This window comes from Neolamprologus multifasciatus, chromosome 20 (genome assembly GCF_963576455.1).
Source record: "Neolamprologus multifasciatus chromosome 20, fNeoMul1.2, whole genome shotgun sequence".
In the NCBI taxonomy this organism is placed as follows: Eukaryota; Metazoa; Chordata; class Actinopteri; order Cichliformes; family Cichlidae; genus Neolamprologus; species Neolamprologus multifasciatus.
In genome coordinates, this window is record NC_140458.1 from 21,980,973 (window position 1) to 22,000,324 (window position 19,352).

The 19,352-nt window shown below is 40.5% G+C and overlaps 1 protein-coding gene across 2 annotated transcripts; it reads right to left on the reverse strand.

The window, feature by feature from the left end:
• Nucleotides 1–7,349: 7,349 nt before the first annotated feature.
• On the reverse strand, nucleotides 7,350–19,335 carry gss (glutathione synthetase). 2 transcript variants are annotated; one of them, XM_085144790.1, is made up of 13 exons: nucleotides 19,232–19,335; nucleotides 18,644–18,785; nucleotides 15,774–15,919; nucleotides 15,521–15,596; nucleotides 14,381–14,520; nucleotides 11,914–12,030; nucleotides 11,500–11,580; nucleotides 11,301–11,378; nucleotides 11,105–11,174; nucleotides 9,947–10,141; nucleotides 9,722–9,803; nucleotides 7,905–8,094; nucleotides 7,350–7,780 (listed from the first exon to the last, which is right to left on the reverse strand). In XM_085144790.1, the coding sequence occupies exons 2-13, from the start codon at nucleotides 18,779–18,781 to the stop codon at nucleotides 7,657–7,659; spliced, it is 1,437 nt and encodes a 478-aa protein (XP_085000916.1). In that variant the 5' UTR covers nucleotides 18,782–18,785; nucleotides 19,232–19,335; the 3' UTR covers nucleotides 7,350–7,656. The 2 variants fall into 2 exon arrangements, with proteins under 2 accessions (XP_085000916.1, XP_085000915.1); XM_085144789.1 differs by having other exon boundaries at nucleotides 19,077–19,288.
• Nucleotides 19,336–19,352: the final 17 nt, after the last annotated feature.

Below are 19,352 nucleotides of genomic sequence, written 5' to 3' on the forward strand. Positions count from 1 at the left end.
AGTTATTCTGAGTATGAACAAATATAATCATAATAAAATCTACTGGGATAAAATCCATCTCCGCAACCATACTGGTATTGAAATGTTTTGTGCTGTGTAGGTGCTGTATCACTTAGTTCGGTTTCTCATCCTGCTTGCTTTGTGGTTTTCAGAGGGAAGTTGACGAGAGAGAGCAAACAGTGGTGTCTACTAGGCTACCCTACTGGAACCTACAAAACTGGATTATAAGGAAAGAACACAAGAACTTTGAGAGACTGCTCATATGAGTCATTTAAGAGATTCTGCTCTGATAACTGAAGCTTAAGATTGCGCACGGCACAACAGAAACTTGCTTTCTGTGAAGAACCCAGAGAGGGTTATTTGATTATTTATTGATGTCATAAATAGAGTTATTAAGTATTTTCTAAGTTAATTTTTTTCTATTAAGAACCCAGAGAGGGTTATTTGATCTCGGAAAGGGTTATTAATATTTGGTTATGTGTGGCTTTCTGGAAAATTAAATGTTTACATATCAGCAAACCTGCGATCGTCACACCTTTTCTGTTACAAACTGACCCTGGCCCCCCATCAGAGAAGGGAAAAGTTATGTGGCCCTCAATGGAAAAAGTTTGGGGACCCCTGCACTACACCATCAAACACAGCGGTTACTGTGAATCAGCAGCAGCAGCTAGAAGAGGTGGACAGGTTTATGTACCTGGATTGCACTTTTAGCAGTGATGGGGACGTGGAGCATGACGTTAAGTGCAGAATTGGGAAAGCATAGGCAGGCTTTCAACGACTACGACCTATATGGATGACCACCGCACTGCCTTTACCAACCAAGTTGCGGCTCCTGAAGACCATCGTTATACCGACGGCACTGTACGCAGCGGAGACTTGGAAATCGACTGCAAAGATCAACCGGCATCTTGACTTCTTCCAACAATGTTGTCTTCGATGGCTGCTCAAGATCACATATCGGGAACGTGTTGCCAATGAGGAAGTATATCGCCGTGCGGGAGTAGAGCCGCTCCATGTCCAAGTCACCAAGCGTCGGTTCAGATTTGCTGGTCACATCCTTCGGCTACCCGAGACCTGAGAGAATGGAAAGAGACTGTGAGGAAGACCCAAAATAACATGGAGGAGGACTTTCCTTGAAGATTTACGCTCAGTCGAACTGTCATAGGATGAAGCAACAACTGCCGCGATGGACCGAGTTCAATGGCGCTCTCTTGTCGCCCGATGCGCCGATCGGTGCGGGAGGATCTAAGTCTAGGTCTAAGCAAGACACCTGTCAAGCCTACACCTAAGATACAGTATATCATCTCATCCTAATTAATGTTGAGAAAAAGCTTGTACTTATATACTTTTTGTACACATTAGTCTGAGTCCAATAATCAAACAAGCTGATCGGAGGGTACAATGAAGAAGTCTAAATATGGTTCGATTATTATACGTTTCTGTCTGTTTTTGTTTTCTTTCATTTATTATCAGTGAGTTCAAAGTCAAATAACTTTCATTAAAAAGGGCAAAGCCTGGTTCACTATTTTGCTTTTTATTGTTTAGTGTAGTATCTATCCGATACCAAGTGAATACAGGCCAGTATCGCTGATACCGATACTGTTCAATAAATAAGGTGGATGCGTCATTGAATTGCCAAATCTCAATTAATTTTCATGACCTTAAGTGTTTTTTGTGATGTTTCCTTTTGTATTATTAAATAGTTAAACCCAGGACATAATTAGAACAAAGTTTATAATTATATAGAAAATGCTTATAGAAAATGAATATTATCAATTTTTTTTAGAAAAATCTTAAATAAAAAGTGCACGCAAACCAGTAAACAGATTAAAACAAACAAGTGCTGTTGAGAAACTATCATACAAAAATTACAATTAAAAATCTCAACAACAAAAACAACAACTGGTGAAAATATAAATAATATGTAAACTAAAGAACCCCCAAAGCATCTAAGTCACGTCACGTGACAGCGCAACATCTAAACACAAGAGGGGGGTGGGGTAGCAAAATGTGCCTCCTCTGCGCTGACACAGGAGCGACGAGTCCGGCGACCTGGCTGTTTGTCCACAGCATTGCAAACAAGAGCAGAACTTAAAGTAAAGAATCGATCTCACCAGGCTAGTATCGATCCGATACCGATGCCGACTTGGTATCGATACAATCGATATTTGGGTCGATCCGCCCACCACTAGTTTATTAGTCAAAGAGTCAAGAGAGGGTTACAAAGCAGGTCACAGACAGGTCAGCTGATACTGCATGATTAGATGTCCAATCAACTGAACTGTCACTGCAGGGTACAGCCCAACCACACCAGGATTTATTTTGTCAGTATTACACTACTGGGTATTTAAACCCCTCCAACTTCACTACCCTCTACTCCTTGCAGCTTCAGCTAAAAATGATAGGAAGAGATACAAACCTGTTTGAACGACAACCAAAGAATTAAGTGGGGGGGGGGGGGGGGGGGGGGCAGACTTTCAGCTGCTATAACATTCCATGTAACACCCAACTTCAGGAGATTTGTTTTTTCAGATGTTTAGAGAAATGCACCGCTCCTGGAAATACTGCAATACCAGATTCATGTGTGGAGTGGACGGAGCAAGCCCCTAATTCCAGTGCTGTCCAAACCCAGGCCTCGATGGCCAGTGTCCTGCAGGTTTTAGATGTGTCCTTGATCCAACACAGCTGATTTAAATGGCTAAATGACCTCCTCAACATGTCTTGAGGTTCTCCAGAGGCCTGGTAATGAACTAATCATTTGATTCAGGTGTGTAGACCCAGGGTGAGATCTAAAACCTGCAGGACACCGGCCCTCGAGGCCTGGAGTTGGCCAAGCCTGCCCTATTCCAGTTCCCTGTCCTAAAAATCAAGTTAATATGTGTTCCCCTGATAGGAACTGTATCTATATATCTGTATAGGGCTCCCTGCACCAGAGAGTGGAATAAGTCCATCTGCTCCGGTAAATCAATATTTTAACGATTCTAGTTAACAAACACAGCGCTTTACTAGCGGTCTCTGGTGGTGCGGAGGGTTAACATGTAAATGTTTAAGGACGCTGGCCCTCAAGGCTTGGAGTTTGAAATCCATGATGTACAATTATATGAGAGAGAACCTACTAAGCACTTGCAGTATCAGCAGACGAATCTGGACAGTGAAAGAGGCACTGCCTCATCTACACACGTTTGTGAAGAAGAGAGCTATCTAGCTAAAGAATCAGTAGTATCTATCAGATATTTTATGGTAACACAATGTATACTTACCTCATGTAGCAAAGAAATCCTAAGGTTTCACTTTAATTGTCTTCAGAGCAGGGGCGATTTTTGCCCATTTTTGGGGGTGCTTCAGCACCCCCAAAATGAATCAAAGCACCCCCAAAGATTTCTTACTTTTTTTGACAATATTTGCTGTTTGTGTGACACACTACTAAAAATATGAAAAGCATACAGTACTGTACTTGTTTGAGACGTAACATTTTAACAACAAAAGTATAGATAACCCCCCCTCCCAAAATGGTTTGTTCCAACTCTCCCCTGCTCTGGCTCTAGCGCTGTTGCTGCCAGAGCGCTGGTGGCTGAGACGCAACGGAGTGGAGGTGTGAGTGCCTGGCTTAAAACAGGACATGTTAGCTGCATTTAACCTTCAGTTACTCTTTATATAGTTGGTAGGATTTAGACCATGTTTCTTTTTAGCTGAAAAACATTACACCAGGTAACCTGCAGTGTTGAAAACGTGTTTTCCGATTATGTTTGCTACCCTACAATCCGTCCTGCTCTGTAGTAAATTTCACATTCTGTCTGGTGTGACATTTCACCGTCCTGTTGCTAACATTGAAATGTATACAGCCTATTTAAAATCTGAAACTTTAAATTCTCCGTAGCCTACTGTTGGTTACCACTGTCCTGTTTGTAATGAATACTAACTAGCTAACTGACTGGATGCCCATTAACCTTATAACTCCTGTTGTGTGTGTGTGTGTGTGTTTGTGTTTGTGTGTTTGTGTACAGAGAGACAGCCAAGTTCATAATGGATATGAGGAAGTTTTTTCAAAAAAAGGAGCCACATTCAGGTAAAAGTGTAAGATCAAATGATCCATCAATCAAGAATAACATTGGATCAGTGTTTCAATATTTATATCTTTTATTAGATGTTCGTGTGGTTTGGTTATTTGCCTTATGGTTGAAAGTAAATTGAGAGAGGACTTTTTTATTAGTGATCTTAATAGTATTTTTTCATATTAATTTAATTTTTCATCTAATTGAATCTATTTGTGTATGATTGTCAGTTCAAAGAGGGAGAGAGGAAAGAGGGGAACATGAGGAGAAAGTACAAGGTCAGGAAGAACCAGGTAAGAAAACAGACAGGGAACAGTGACAGGCACAACACAAACTGTTAAACTGACAAAGAGAAAAAACCTGATTTTACTCACACAATCTGGAAGTTGTGTTCTCCCTATATTAAAGCTGCTATACAGAATCTGCAAAACAAACTGGGTTGAAACATTTTTGACCCTCTTTAACAACATTCCAACATAACATTATAATTGATCGGGGAGATTAAAATTAATTATATATTTTTATGTGGTTCAGCCACAACTCTACTAAAACCTCAGCCAGTAATAGGTAGGCCAACTTTTGGACCATCCAGTTGTCTGTATGACTGCCGCAGTACATACGTCACATTTGCACACTATCAGTGCCAAACAGCCCTGGTGGAGTGAGGAGCTGTAAAGAGAAGCAGATGCTCTGTTTATATTCTAAAAATGTTTTAAGCTTGTTTCAAAGATTCTGTACAGCAGCTTTAAATGTTTTCCAAAAGCACACATACACTTATCAGTGTTTCTCAAACTTTTTACAGTGTGTACCACCTGATAAAAAATGTCAAGCTCTCCTAAGTACCACTATGAAAGCATGAAAGTCATAAATCTTACAACACAAAATTAGTATTATTAAATTAGTAAAATTAGCATCTGCAGTAAAGATTTTTTCATACATTGTATACATTCTACCACATGCAAGGTTGCGTCCATTTTTATAGTTTTTATTAATATTATGTAATAATTTATTTGTAATAATTTATTCTGTTGTTGGAATGTTTTTGATGTATTATATTATACATACACATTAAAAGTGAATCTCTGTCCAAAAAATGCACTCAGTTTACTTTTTACTCACTATGAGCATCATTCATTATTCTCCCCCAGCAATTAAGGTTAGGATATGTATTTTTTTTTTTTATTCCAATCCATTCTTCTTTAGCAGCATTTAAATAACCTTTATCAGATTTGATGGTTTTGTTACAGACTTTTCAAAAAAGTGTTTTGCTTTTCTTTCACAAATGTGGGATTAAATTGTGTTAAAATGTACAAAACAGTGATGTTATGTTTTGTGACAAGGACCCAGGCACAGAGAGACGTGATGAATTTAAGAATCTTATGATTTAATAAAGAAATTTGCAGACTTGCACAGAGAGGGTAAAATTATGATGACTGATAATGGAGATGAAGACAACAGACGATGAGGACAGGGAGGAACAGGGTTTAAATGCACCAAAGTGACAGAGAGAACCCGGGACAACATTTAAGGATGCAGGGACTGACAGAGACAGGTTTATCTTGCCTGGCTGGGCAGCTCTCTGGGTGCTCAGCACCCCCAAAGCTCTGATTCTAGAATCACCCCTGCTTCAGAGAACATGTTGAAACACACATTCAGAGAGAACTGAAAAAGTTAGAAGTCTTCCTCCATGATATCAGGGTAGGTTTTGCCTTACTGAACAATTATTTGGTGAGGTTTAACACATATGTAGTCAAAATGTGTACAAAAAATGTGTAAATGTGTAAGTCACACTCAACAAGCACCAAGGCCAACCAAGCTCCAAGATCAGTGTCCTTAAAAAGCACAGGGAAAAAATGTACAGGAAGACGTGTGATATTTATGAAGTGCAGTGTGTGCCACTCCGGAAGCGAGAGCATGAACCATGTATTTGCCTTTGACAGTGTATAGAGATTCATTTGCTTGTAGTACTATTCTCTTTCATTGTGTCATAAGTACTTTCGTGAAGGTGTTACATCTAGTACTGTGCAAAAGTCTGAAGCCACATCACCTCTGCCAGGGAGGTTGTTAGTGTTTGCATCTGTGCCTGATATTCTGTCTTATTGTCTGTAAATAGGATAACTCAAGACTTTTTTAATGAATTCAGATACAAAAAAACAAAACAAAACCTTGTGGGGGTGTAGTGTGGGCTCATGTAACCAATCCGTTTGATTTCACCCAACATCCACAGAGGTCTTCAAGATCAGTGTCATGATCTGTTAGTCAAAAATTGACAAAAAGCCTTATAATTTAGAAAGTATGACTCTTAAAAGTGTGCTGTGTATTGTCATCATGTAGAAAGTAGTGTATAAACATATGTCATATTTGATCTGTGACCTCTCCATTAATAAATTGATCTGAAGGTCGAAGTGCTAGTAATGCCATATAGAGCTATTTAAAACCATGTTTCTTACTGCCAGTTTGACAGCATATAGACATATGGGAACAATTTATTTAATTAAAATGAATTGAGTTTCTTATTTCCTTCTAACTGTCCCATCTTACTCTTGTTTTCGTTTTTTTAATACATTTCCTGAAAAGTCCACAATTTTCAGATTAGATTAGATTAGATGAAACTTTATTAATCCCTCAGGTGGGTTCCTCCGGGAAATTCACTTTCCAGTAGCACTGACAGAAGTTGCATGTTACAGATACAATCAAGGGGAATCAGAGCAGAATTTAAACATAAATATACCATACACACACACACACACACACACATATATATATATATATATATATATATATATATATATATCCCATTGTATGCCACATCCCCATTGAGTTCCTGATGAAGGCTCTTAGGGTCCCATTGATCTTGTACAATTCTAGGCATTCCAGTATCCAGCTGTGGGGCATTGATCCAGGCAGTGCACAGGTTGGTCAGTCTGGTCTTGCAGTCTCGGCTGACTGTTCTGTCTACCAGTAGCTGGTGTTTTGCACCTCTCAAAAGATTGTTAAAAAATAGTTAAAAGACATCCATGAATGCACAGCTAACTGCTCTTCAACCTTATAAAAATTAACATGCATTTTGATTATGAACCACTTTTACAAAACCAAAAGCTTCAATGTGTTTAGTGATTTATATGTCTAAAAAAACAGGTTCAGTTTGTACCTGAGAGAGCAGCTTGGCGCTGAATTATATTTCCAATAGAAACACAATTTCATATGTTGTAGTAACAACATACTACCACAAGATGGCACCCTAGACCTACTTTACCATGCTGTTTCAGTAAAAAAGAAAAAGTGACAGAGCCTTGAAAGAGTGACAGAGACACTTTTTATGAACTCATCTGTAATGTGTCACCTTTTCTGTAGAATGAAGAAGTGCTTCCCTTCTTTTAAAGTAAATACAGGCTTACAAAGATCCTCTAAACATGTTTCTGAAATAATCCTAAACACAATCATTAATTCAAAAATGCAAGAAACTATTTATTTAATTACTGCTCTTCACTTAATTACTGAACTTATTAAAAAAATAAACAAAAACTTTTTTCTTTTTTTTTTAAAGAGACGTTTCTGCTGTGACTTCACTGTGGTTTGTATGTGCAGGCAGGAGTGTGACATCTCAGAACAGCAGAGGATTGTCGAGCACAGCCACTCCTGCTACGACGCCCCCGTCTGAGTGTTCTGAGCTCTTGGTCCTCAGCAGATGGCCCACACACTCATTTGTCACCATGTCTTTACCCTGCCTGTAAGAAAACAAAGAAAAGGCTAACATTAGAAACAACCACTACATTGGGAATCTGCAAATACTTCTAAAAAAACAGCCACAAACAAAATGAGTTTAATATCAATGTAGTAGTGGTCACATACCTTACATATGCTCCAAACACTCCCAGTTCACTGAGACAGTTGCTTATTTTCAGGGGGCTGCCTTGTTTCATCAGGTAGTTCCTTACAGGGGTTGGATGGATTTTATCCATCAGAATATAGGCTGTACGCTCGGTACTCTCCTTCACTTGTTCCAGGACCTGGCAGATCTCTGATCCATAAAAGTTGTTACCTAGAAAAACAATACTACACTTAAGTACAGACAAAATGGACATGGCTAGATAGGAATTATTTCACATTAGCAGATGAACAAACTTTTGTAAAACCCTTTTTAAAATTAGTGAAAAGAAAGTTCAGTTTTACCCAGGGAACCACACCTGGCTACGCTCGGCCAGTCTGACAGGCATATGGAGAGATCTTTATTTGGCTGGGTTTTTTCCTACTTATGTTGGCTAATGCTAGCCTGCTTGCTAGTACAAGCAAGTTGCTACATATTTAGAATAAAAAAATATTAAACAAATACTGCCTCAAGTAGTCTTTCTTTCAGATGCTCCCTTTAGGGGTTGCCACAGCGGATCATCTGCCCCTTTGTCATGTTATCCCTAACATCCTCCTCTGTCACACCAACCCTGTGCATGTCCTCCTTCACCACATCCATCAATCTCTTTGGTTCTTCGCTTCCTCCTGCCTGGCAGCTCCATCTTCAGCTCTGCTACCTCCAGCCCAGCCTCCTGTCTTTTTGTCAATGCCATTGTCACCAAACCATACATCATAGCAGGCCTCACTGCCATCTTGTAATCCTTCCCTTTCACTCTTGCTGCTATCCTTCTGTCACAAATCCCCTCTGACACTTGTCTCCACCCACTCCACCCTGCCTGCACCCAACTCTTTACTTCTCTTGTGTGCTGTCTGTTGCTGTGGATAGTTGACCCCAAGTATTAAATCTAATCTACCTTCACTATCTCTACTTCTTGTATCGCCACCATTATACCTGCCTCCCTCTGACTCACATACATGTATTCTGTCTCACGTGAGCTGACTTTCCTTCACCTTCTCTCCAGAGAATCTGTTGTGCTCTTTTCAGCACGAAGCCACAATCCTGCTCACTGATCGTCACCTCTTTTTCACCTAGTCTCAGCAACTTTGTCCCATAGCTTCTTGATTTATCCTTCTGTAGTTACTACAGCTTTGCACATCTGTCTTGTTCTTGAAAATCAGCAGCAGCACACCTCTCCATTCCTCGGGGATCCTCTCAGTCTCTGTTAAACGGTCTGGTCAAGTTGCCCTCTCGTCTAACTCCCCTCCTCCATCCTCCTCTCTCTTTCATTTTCTACATTCATCAGCTCCTCAAAGTTCTCCTTCCAGTTCATGTGTAAAATTACTGCTAAAATAGCTCATATGAACCCTGATACTGAACTATGTATTTATCAAAACAAATGATCTGATATTACAAAGAAAACTAATGATTGCTTTTTACAATATTAGCCCAGAGTGATGTAAGGCAGGGTGGTTAGTCAGCCATAACTTGCTAACAACTTGTATCTAGTAGCTTTTTCACATCCTGATCAATGTTGTTGTCAAGTGTGTCTCGTATACACTATTATCTCAGTCACAGTACAGCATGCATGAATCACAGTAGATACACAGTAACGCAAAACAGCAGGCAGTCATGTATGTGTCGTCGCTGTTTTGACTGAGGCTAGCTCATACATGGAATGCAAGCAAATGCTGCACGTGTGTGCAGATCCATGCACTGCTTAAACTTGCCGAGTTTAACAAATGGTGAGAAACCAACACAAGTTCCATCATTTGCTTCTGGTGTTAACATCAAGTGTGCGTTATTAAAAAGTTCAGTTTACCTCCTCCTTCTCGCTGAGGCTTCAAGACAAACCGCTCTGGTGCTGCCAAGGCCATTGACACCGTTTTGTCCCCCTCTGGACCCTGTAGACGAGCACAACCATAGAGAAATAAATGAGAGGAATAAAATGTGAATGATATTGCTTACACTGAACATCAACACCCAGGTGAGGATTATCTAATGCCAAACTTTCCAAAGAATGAAAAAATCATGTGCTTTTTCTCACCATGTCTAGAGTGTAGAGGCCGGCGAACGTCGCTCGGATCTGCTGCACAGCTTGAGGCTGGTCCGGGAAGAACCTCTCCAGGACTCCAGGTCTGGCGAGCACTTGCTGAACCTTCTTGGTACCAGCCAGGTGAGTGCTGATATCTGGACACTTCACAGCTCGAGAGCGCTCCATGAGGAGACGAGCATCCCAGCTCTGCAATTGAAAACAGACAATGAATTCTCTTCTTGTCTTTTTATCATTAGATGATTTTCCAGCATAAAACAGCCTCTACCATTTCACTAACTCTTGGAATCTTATTTCACTGCTGCTAATAACGTTTTACACACTGTTGCAGGTTTTTTAGCTTTGTTCGTTCAGACTTTCTTGTGGTTGAGATTCCTGACAAAACAGCCAGCACACCGACCAGCAGAGCGTGACAATAGCTGGTTTATATTACGCTGAAATTTGACAGACAGAGACAGAAGAATGAAGGAGAACAACACAGAGTCACGCTATCCAAGAGAACCTGGACAGTAGATTCAGCAGTTTGGCTTAAATTTGCAAACTGTTTTAACTCGTTATGTCCAATTAAGTGTTGGTTCCAGGGTGCTCGCCAGTTTTCCTTCACTTCCTGTTCCTGCCTGCAGAATTAACACACAGCTGCACGTATCTACACACAATGTTGCAGAGAACATTGTGGCTCAAGAGTTGGCAGTTTGTCTTGTAATCGGAAGGTTGCCGGTTCGAGCCCCGGCACCAACAGTCTCGGTCGCCTACTGGTTGCCTACCGCCTACTGGTGGTGGTCAGAGGGCCTGGTGGCGCCAGTGTCCGGCAGCCTCACCTCTGTCAGTGCGGCCCAGGGCAGCTGTGGCTACAATGTAGCTTGCTGTCACCAGTGTGTGAATGACTGAATGTAGTGTAAAGCGCTATACAAATATAGGCCATTTACCATCTAATCACCCATTCAGGCTGACACAGCGACAGGTCTGTTGTCACTTATATCAGCCAATCAGGGCTAGACTTGGTGTTGCTAGGCAGGGAAAGAAATAAACTGGATGATAATGACGTTCCAGTTTCTCATGAATACGAATCATTTTAAGTAAGTCTGCATGTTGCATGTTTCTAACTAAACTCTAATGTAATCTTCCATTCTGTGTGCAAATCAAAAGTTGGACCTGTTCAGAAGGGTAGTTGTCAGGCATGTAACCATTCCTGAAATACACCACGGCGACCTCTTTGCCGTCCCTGAAGTGAAAGCGACATAAAAGACACATTAAAGACCACTGCTATGCGTAACACATAGTTTTTGTTTGAGAATGATACACTTAAATAATGTGTCAGTGCATTGTGAGCTGACAGAAATCGACTTACACAAAAAGCCTCTTGTCCTGATCAAGGGAACCTGCTTTAAAGACATCTTCAAACCGCAGTCTTATTACGTGAATGTTTCTGAAACACGGCATGTTGGTGAAAAGCACAACTCTTCAAATGCTTTAAGATAATGTTTTAACTTCCACACAAAGAAAACATGCAGGTATGAGAGCTCTAGCCCTTCACATGTAACACCTACCTCTTCCAAAGTTCATACTCAACGAATCGCTGATCAAAGATATTTCTCTGGACGTCTTCCACCAAGAACACGATGACTGCTCTGCAACGACAACAACTGCACCTCAAAATTTCTGGACTTTTGGTTCTCACGGTTTTAATTTTAACTGAAATGATTTGCTTTTTGGTGCCCCATACTACCAAAACTGTCACTGGCCTTTGTTGTCCTGAAGAAATGTTTGTAATTTTATGATACACTGAGCAACCACACCAGCAGAAGCAGTGTTTGAATGTACAGTTCCACTGGCAAGATGTTTTATTCTGGATATACTAATTAATTCATCATGTATGGTGACATAATTAGACCAAGTGAATAAAGCAAAAAGCGATTAACAGCATGTCTGGCATGTACTCGATGGATGTACTTCATTCTTACTTCTCTGATCCATAGAGCTCCCAGGCTTTGGCAATAGCCCTGGCCAGACCAGCTGCAGGATTATTATCCAGGATACGCTCGCTCTCCTCCAGCCTGCCGGCCATCTTCAGGATATGTCTGTCAAGCAAGATTGTAAGCACTCTCAGCAAACCTAATCACAGCACATTATGCATCATTATTTCCTGACCATGCCTCGAACAATCCAGTCTCACTCTCCCTCATTCATCTTAAATAAAGATTGTAAATAAAAGATGGACACAGCCACCACCATTCCATCCCCCAGTCATTAGCAAAGTCACGCTGTGACGCTTTAAGATGAGCATTTTTGCTGCCATCATCTTGCCACCTTGAAACTGATAAACTGTGGGAAACTGTACAGCCATAGGCTAGCAACTTGTCAATCAATCCTGCCTTATATAGTCTATATTAAATTAACTTTATATTGTATTTAATAAGACATGACATTAATGAGCCTATAAACTCATAACAGGGGCATTTTCATGTAGACGTCTATACAACGGAATATCTTTCACAACCACAAGAGGCGCCCCCTCTTGGCCATTGAAAAGAATGCAGATTAAAAGAACTTCTGCAGTGGCTTCATTTTTCAGACACAAAGGCTATGTCTATCTTTTATACAGGGTGGGCCATTTATATGGATACACCGTAATAACATGGGAATGGTTGGTGATATTAAAGTCCTGTTTGTGGCACATTAGTATATGTGAGGGGGCAAACTCCTCAAGATGGGTGGTGACCATGGTGGCCATTTAGAAGTTGGCCATCTTGGATACAACTTTTGTTTTTTCAATAGGAAGAGGGCCATGTGACACATCAAACTTATTGGTAATGTCACAAGAAAAACAATGGTGTGCTTGGTTTCAACGTAACTTTATTCTTTCATGAGTTATTTACAAGTTTCTGACCACTTCTAAAATGTGTTCAATGTGCTGCCCATTGTGTTGGATTGTCAATGCAACCCTCTTCTCTTCACACACTGATAGCAACACTGCAGGAGAAATGCCAGCACAGGCATCCAGTATTTGTAGTTTCAGGTGCTTTTTCAAGATAAAAGTCTAAGGGGGTCAGATCGGGAGACCAATCCACTTTCCAGGAAACTGTTCATCTAGGAATGCTCGGACTGGTACCCATAATGTGGTGGTGCACCATCTTGCTGGAAAAACTCAGGGAACGTGCCAGCTTCAGTGCATAAAGAGGGAAACACATCATCATGTAGCAATTTCAAATATCCAGTGGCCTTGAGGTTTCCATTGATGAAGAATGGACCCACTATCGTTGTACCCCATATACCACACCAAACCATCACTTTTGTTGTTCCAACAGTCTTGGAGGGATCCATCCAATGTGGGTCAGTGTCAGACCAATTGCGGTGGTTTTGTTTGTTAACTTCACCATTCACATAAAAGTTTGCTTCATCACTGAACAAAATCTTCTGCGTGAACTGAGGGTCCTGTTCCAATTTTTGTTTTGCCCATTCTGCAAATTCTGTAAGCCGATCTGGGTCATCCTCGTTGAGATGCTGCAGTAGGTGGAGCTTGTAAGGGTGCCATTTGTGAGTAGCTAATATCCGCCGAAGGGATGTTCGACTAATGCCACTCTCCAGTGACATGCGGCGAGTGCTACACTGTGGGCTCTTGCTGAATGAAGCTAGGACAGCCACTGATGTTTCTTCATTAGTGACAGTTTTCTTGCGTCCACATTTTGGCAAATCCAACACTGAACCAGTTTCACAAAACTTAGCAAGCAGTTTGCTAACTGTAGCACGAGAGATGGGTGGTCTCGTAGGGTGTCTTGCATTGAAATCTGCTGCAATGACCCGGTTACTGCGTTCACCAGATATTAACGCAATTTCAATCCGCTCCTCACGTGTTAACCTCTTCGACATGTCAATGGCTGTGAACTAAGAGAAACTTGTAAATAACTCATGAAAGAATAAAGTTATGTTGAAACCAAGCACACCATTGTTTTTCTTGTGACATTACCAATAAGTTTGATGTGTCACATGGCCCTCTTCCTATTGAAAAGTTGGCCAAATCCAAGATGGCCGGCTTCTAAATGGCCACCATGGTCACCACACATCTTGAGGAGTTTGCCCCCTCACATATACTAATGTGCCACAAACAGGACTTTAATATCACCAACCATTCCCATGTTATTACGGTGTATCCATTTAAATGGCCCACCCTGTAGATTGTTTATAGCTGTATTAAATCCCAAACCTACTGACAGCAAAGCAAAGATGGTGTCAACTCAAGGGGAAATAAAGGAATGTGGGGTTTGTATTTATCTTTTTTTTTTTAAATAAGGGTAAAGCAGCTGTGTGAAACGGTGGCTATAAAGATGACAGTAAATATATTTGAAGGTCTTGGCCAACATGATCACTCTTACTGCTGAGTTCTAGTGGCTAACCTACAGAATATGGGGGACACATAAATGACCTGCTTACCTGTGTATATCTGGCGTGCGCGATGAAAGGCCTCCGAAACTGGCAGCAATGGTGTTGATCTCTATCTGCTTTAGCGATGGCGTGTCATTCTCTCTCTGGTCCAGCATGTAGTCAGACCGATTGAGACCCAACACAATGGACTGTAACAAAGGCAAAGAATCCCAGCTGCAGCATTTTGTCACTTTATAATCGATTAATAGATTTTTATGGTCCCAGCTACACTGTTGTAAGAACCTAATGGTTTTCTTCATTCTATGAGTTTTTCAGAGTTTCAGAGAATTTTCAGAGTTTTAGAAAATTGTGAAGAACTTTGTCAAGCAATAACGCAGAACAGCTGATAATTGAAACAAGATTTTAGTTTTAGCCAAAATATAGCTTTTGCCTCTCACCCCTCTCCTCCCTGTCGTTCCCTGTCTTTCTTTCTCATAAGAAATCTCTCAGGATTTAATGGCTACCATACAAAGCCCAAAAAGAAAAGAGCCTGCATCATCAATCCATTTCCAACTTTTTAAAAAAATTCCCTCCAAAAATGGCCCCAAAAGAAGCCAGATAGAAAGGTTTTCATGGTGAAAACACAAAGTGGTGCAGGTAACCCAAAACAGCCAACACCACAAAGGAACAGATAGGCTGAAAAATCATTCCTATAAACGTTAACACAACCTCACACCTGCAGTGATGACCCAAGATGTTCATTCTACAAATACTCTATTTGAAATCCAATCTTCCTTAACTAGAAACTGTTTGATTTTTTTTATACACTCTTTCTTTTCACTACTTTTGAATCCTTATTGAGTGCAAGCAAACAGCTTTGGATTTAGCAACACACCAAGGCCTTAGAGCCCAAACAGCTCAAGTAAAATGATGATGGTAAATGGAATGATAATTATGCAGCACTTTGCTCTAACTGAAAGGCGCATTTTACTGCAAACCCTATTCACCCAATCACACAAACGCATCCAAACTGCCTTGTCTAACTTCGCAAACACTGGATGCACTGGGGGAAACTCTGGGTTCAGCATCTTGCCTAAGAAAACTGGAATCTGGACAAACTGGGTAATCAATCCGCCAACCTTCCAACTGGCAGACGTTGCCTCCTGAGCTCCCCCTAACACCAGTGTCATCATGGCTGTGCTGACGTACCTGTGACCTGCCTTCTTTAAGGATCTGTTGGTGGATTTTGAACAACCTTGCAGTGAAATCATCCACAGCGATGGTGCTGTAAAAAGACACTTTGTTAAAATCTTGTCAGCAGGTTTTTCATCACAGTGTATTCATTTTGAATTAAACTAACAGGTCATTTGAAGACAGACTTCAGAGACTGTGACAATAATGAGAATTTTGCCAAGAGTTTTTTTCTTCCAAACCACATACATGAGGTCATAATGCATCCTACCTAGCCAAAGCTTCTTGTAGGAAGTCTGCATCCTGACTAATCTTGTCCACCAGGGTGTTGTAGTGTGTTTGCACTGCCAGAGCCTGGGAGAATACAGCTTTGGGTACAGGTGTGGGAAACAGTGTGAATGGAGCAAAGGCGACCACCTAATAAAAACAAGATGTAAAATGTGAGAAAAGAGTGCTGACCAGGGTAAACAAAACAAAACAAAGCAAAAAAAAACCCAAAAACCTGTTGGACAAACACTGGAGATGGCTTGTGGACTCAAAACACGGGCTTAATAAAGATCTCTCTGAAATCCTCTGCCCTAAGGCAGAACAAATTCCTAACATGACTTCACATTCAACACGGCCTTTTCATCAGCAACGGTTTAAAATTCCACTGGTATGTGATCTCTGTTGTTGAGACTTATTACCTAACATATGAATTCTGTTAAAGATGCTGAAAAAAATGTTTACTTACTTTTTTTTTTAGTTTAAGCATTTATTTAAAGTATAACTACTTCACTACTTTGCTCATGGTCATTCAATCACATTCAGCTAAAACTGGACAAACAGATTAAATCAGTTGTTAAGGTCAGTCTCATTCAGTTCAGTATGATTGAATTAACCCTTTGTTTTAAAGACCTGCAACTGGTCATACGCTATATTCCCTAAAGCAGGGCTCGCAAAATCGCTAGCCCGACGTCCCGGGGCTACTAATTTTGTCAGTCGGGCTACCAAAATCTATCTCTGCCCTGCCCGTCGGGCTATCATAGGAAAGAAAAATATATGTCAATGCTTTTGCATTCTTTCGGAAATGTAGCTGAGTAATTATGTCATTGGCATCGGTGAGCCACTGTCAATATGTGACATATTGAAATCGCGTTTGAATTTGCGCTTGTTTTTTGCTTTCACTTTGCAATCGCGCGAACTGTGTATAGAGAGCGACAGCACTGATTGGTGAGTGACGATAATTTGCGCACCAATTCCTCTGACATCGTCTTATCGATTGTTAGCTTACTATGCAAACATGACAAGTGAAATCTCCCGCAGCAAGCTTAAACATGTGAGAGGTTGATCGCGCAGAGAATCGCTGAGCGTTATGTGAGTGCGTGTGTAAAATCAGCAGGATATATGTTTTAGTTCTGCTGAGCCAAATAAGACAGGTCAGGGTGAAGAAGTGACAGCCAAAGAAAAGCTTACCACAAAACAGAAAAGTTATGAGAAATCAGACTATAAGGCAAAAATAAAGTGCAGCTTTATGGTTTCATGGACAAAAGAATTTCTGTGGCTGCAATATGACGAGCTAAATAACCAGGGGTGCACATAAGTGGTCCGCAGGTGCGCATTCGCTGTCAAAATAAAAAACGCGCACAAGATAAGAAGTTGCAACACGTGTTTGCGTACATAAGATTTTCTGGAGGAGGACAGACATTTGTTTAGAACTCTGAAAGATGTCGAAGAAGCAAGCTCCTTTAAGCAATTACTTTGGTGTTCCTCCACCTCCAAAGTGAACTACCACTGGCAAAATTTAGCAGTCTTTGCAAACTTCAAAAAGCAAATGTCCTAGATCTTGGTTCCACTTGCCTCTTACCCGTGACTTCAGTGGAAATTTCAAATTCAGGATCTGACACAGACTGATTCATGTTCTACATAGTTCTTACAAGTTCATAGAAATTTCTGTTCAATTAGAACCAAGTATTTGAGTCGATGATTGTAATTTTTATACAATGTTGTAATTTGTGTTTCAACAATTTTTTGATTAATGTTTTGTTTCCGTTACAATATTATACTTTAATGTATAATATTGTAACGGAAACAAAACAGGAAACAAAACATCAATCAAAAAATTGCTCTGTTTTTTATTCGGGCTACTTAAATTTATTTTGGGCTACCAAAAACTGAAGAGTCTCTGCCCGAAGGGCTACCAGGGATTTTGAAATTTTGCGAGCCCTGCTAAAGTCTCCGTCTGGCAATCCGATGGACGACTCTGGGTTTGTCCATTGCCAGGAGAACTGTGCATTGGTCTTAATATGACATCTATTACACGTTTGCAGCTGGTCTAAAATACTGTAGGTTACCTATTAATGGCTAAAGAGAAGCAAGACCAGATTCCTGAAATTTTAGCCTCCCTTTACTGGTTACCTGTTTGTTTAAGAATCAGTCAGTCAACATATTCCCAGTAGTTCCATAATCCAAAAGCAACAAGGGAACGTGCTTTGTTACGTGGCTTCACTAAACCTAACACCAGGAAAAGTATAATATTACAAATATACACTACATGTTACAAATATGTAGCGTCTTCCCCTGAATGAATATTTTGAGGAAATGTATTCTCATGGTCTGTAGCTTTCTCTTTCAGGTGCAGTTGTTGGGTGGGGCAAGAACAAATATAATAAGACGATTCAAAATCATACATGAGCAGACTTGCAAATTTTATATGAGTTTCACAAGTACACGTTCCCTCTTTAAGATTATATAACTATACTAACAATTATCCAACAATGAAAAAACAGTGAAAGTGCTTCTAGCAAACTGAAATGTGTTCTATGGATACATGTAAATGGTAAATGGACTGTTTCTTATATGGTGCTTTTCTACTCTACCTAAGCACTGAAAGTACTTTATACAACTTGCCTCATTCACCCATTCACACCCATTCATACAGGCACTTTTTTATATACTTTTTATATGTGTTTTCTATCTAACATTCACACACATTCACACAACCTGTGGATAGTATCTTGCCAAGTGACATTTGGCATGCAGACTGGAGCAGCCAGCCACAATCAAAGCTTCCGATTAGTAGATGACCTGCTCTACCTCCTGACCTACAGCCACCCCTCAATGCTACAACCGCTACATGCTACATGTGTGTATAATTCGCACCTCAGATGAGTTGGGGGTCTCCTGGAGCCTCATTAGGACACCCTGTGTAACGGCTGAGTCTTTTGCCCCCTCTGCCAATTTTTTTATCAAAGCCGAGTTCATCAGCATCTCGTCTGGTATCCCCTGCGCCATTCTCATTCACCTGAAGTAGGATAACCAAATAAGATTACTATTACTACTAACGTTATTACCGCAGTGTTTACTCATCACTTAAATTTCCTAAACTGCTTTACATGATACACATATACATATACATATACACAATACACAAGCGTAAATACTAAAATAAATTATATTTAAATAACAATAATTACAATGAAACACGTCATACATCGATAGTAACATTAAACAATACATTAAATATTTTCTTTTCTGTAATAATCGTGTTATAGGATAGTTTATAATATCAAAACAACACATGTGGCTAACTTACCTGCTTAAGTTTAACCAGGTCGTTTAACACCGTCTGTTAGCAGTCACCGGTAGTAGAAGCTAGTTAGCTATCAACCTAGAAGGTTCCCTTGGACTGTGCTCTCATCAAATACTTTCAGACTTATGCAGAGAGCGATTAAGACTGCCACCCCTTACCTTCCACGGTGCATCACAAGACCTAACCGGAGCATGTACATCCCTGACGCAATCCCTGACGCATAAACGAGATGAATCGGCTGAACGGCTACTACCAACCAAAGCTGATTGGTCGACCGGG

What these genes read in the sequence shown, in the direction of transcription:
- gss (XM_085144790.1), bottom strand. Translation starts at nt 18,781, where the DNA reads ATGAGAATGGCGCAGGGGATACCAGACGAGATGCTGATGAACTCGGCT. An exon ending in AGACCCCCAACTCATCTGAG is followed by an intron (nt 15,920 to 18,643) that starts GTGCGAATTATA and finishes TGTTTTTATTAG; the next exon opens with GTGGTCGCCTTTGCTCCATT. An exon ending in GCCTCTACACTCTAGACATG is followed by an intron (nt 9,804 to 9,946) that starts GTGAGAAAAAGC and finishes GCTCGTCTACAG; the next exon opens with GGTCCAGAGGGGGACAAAAC.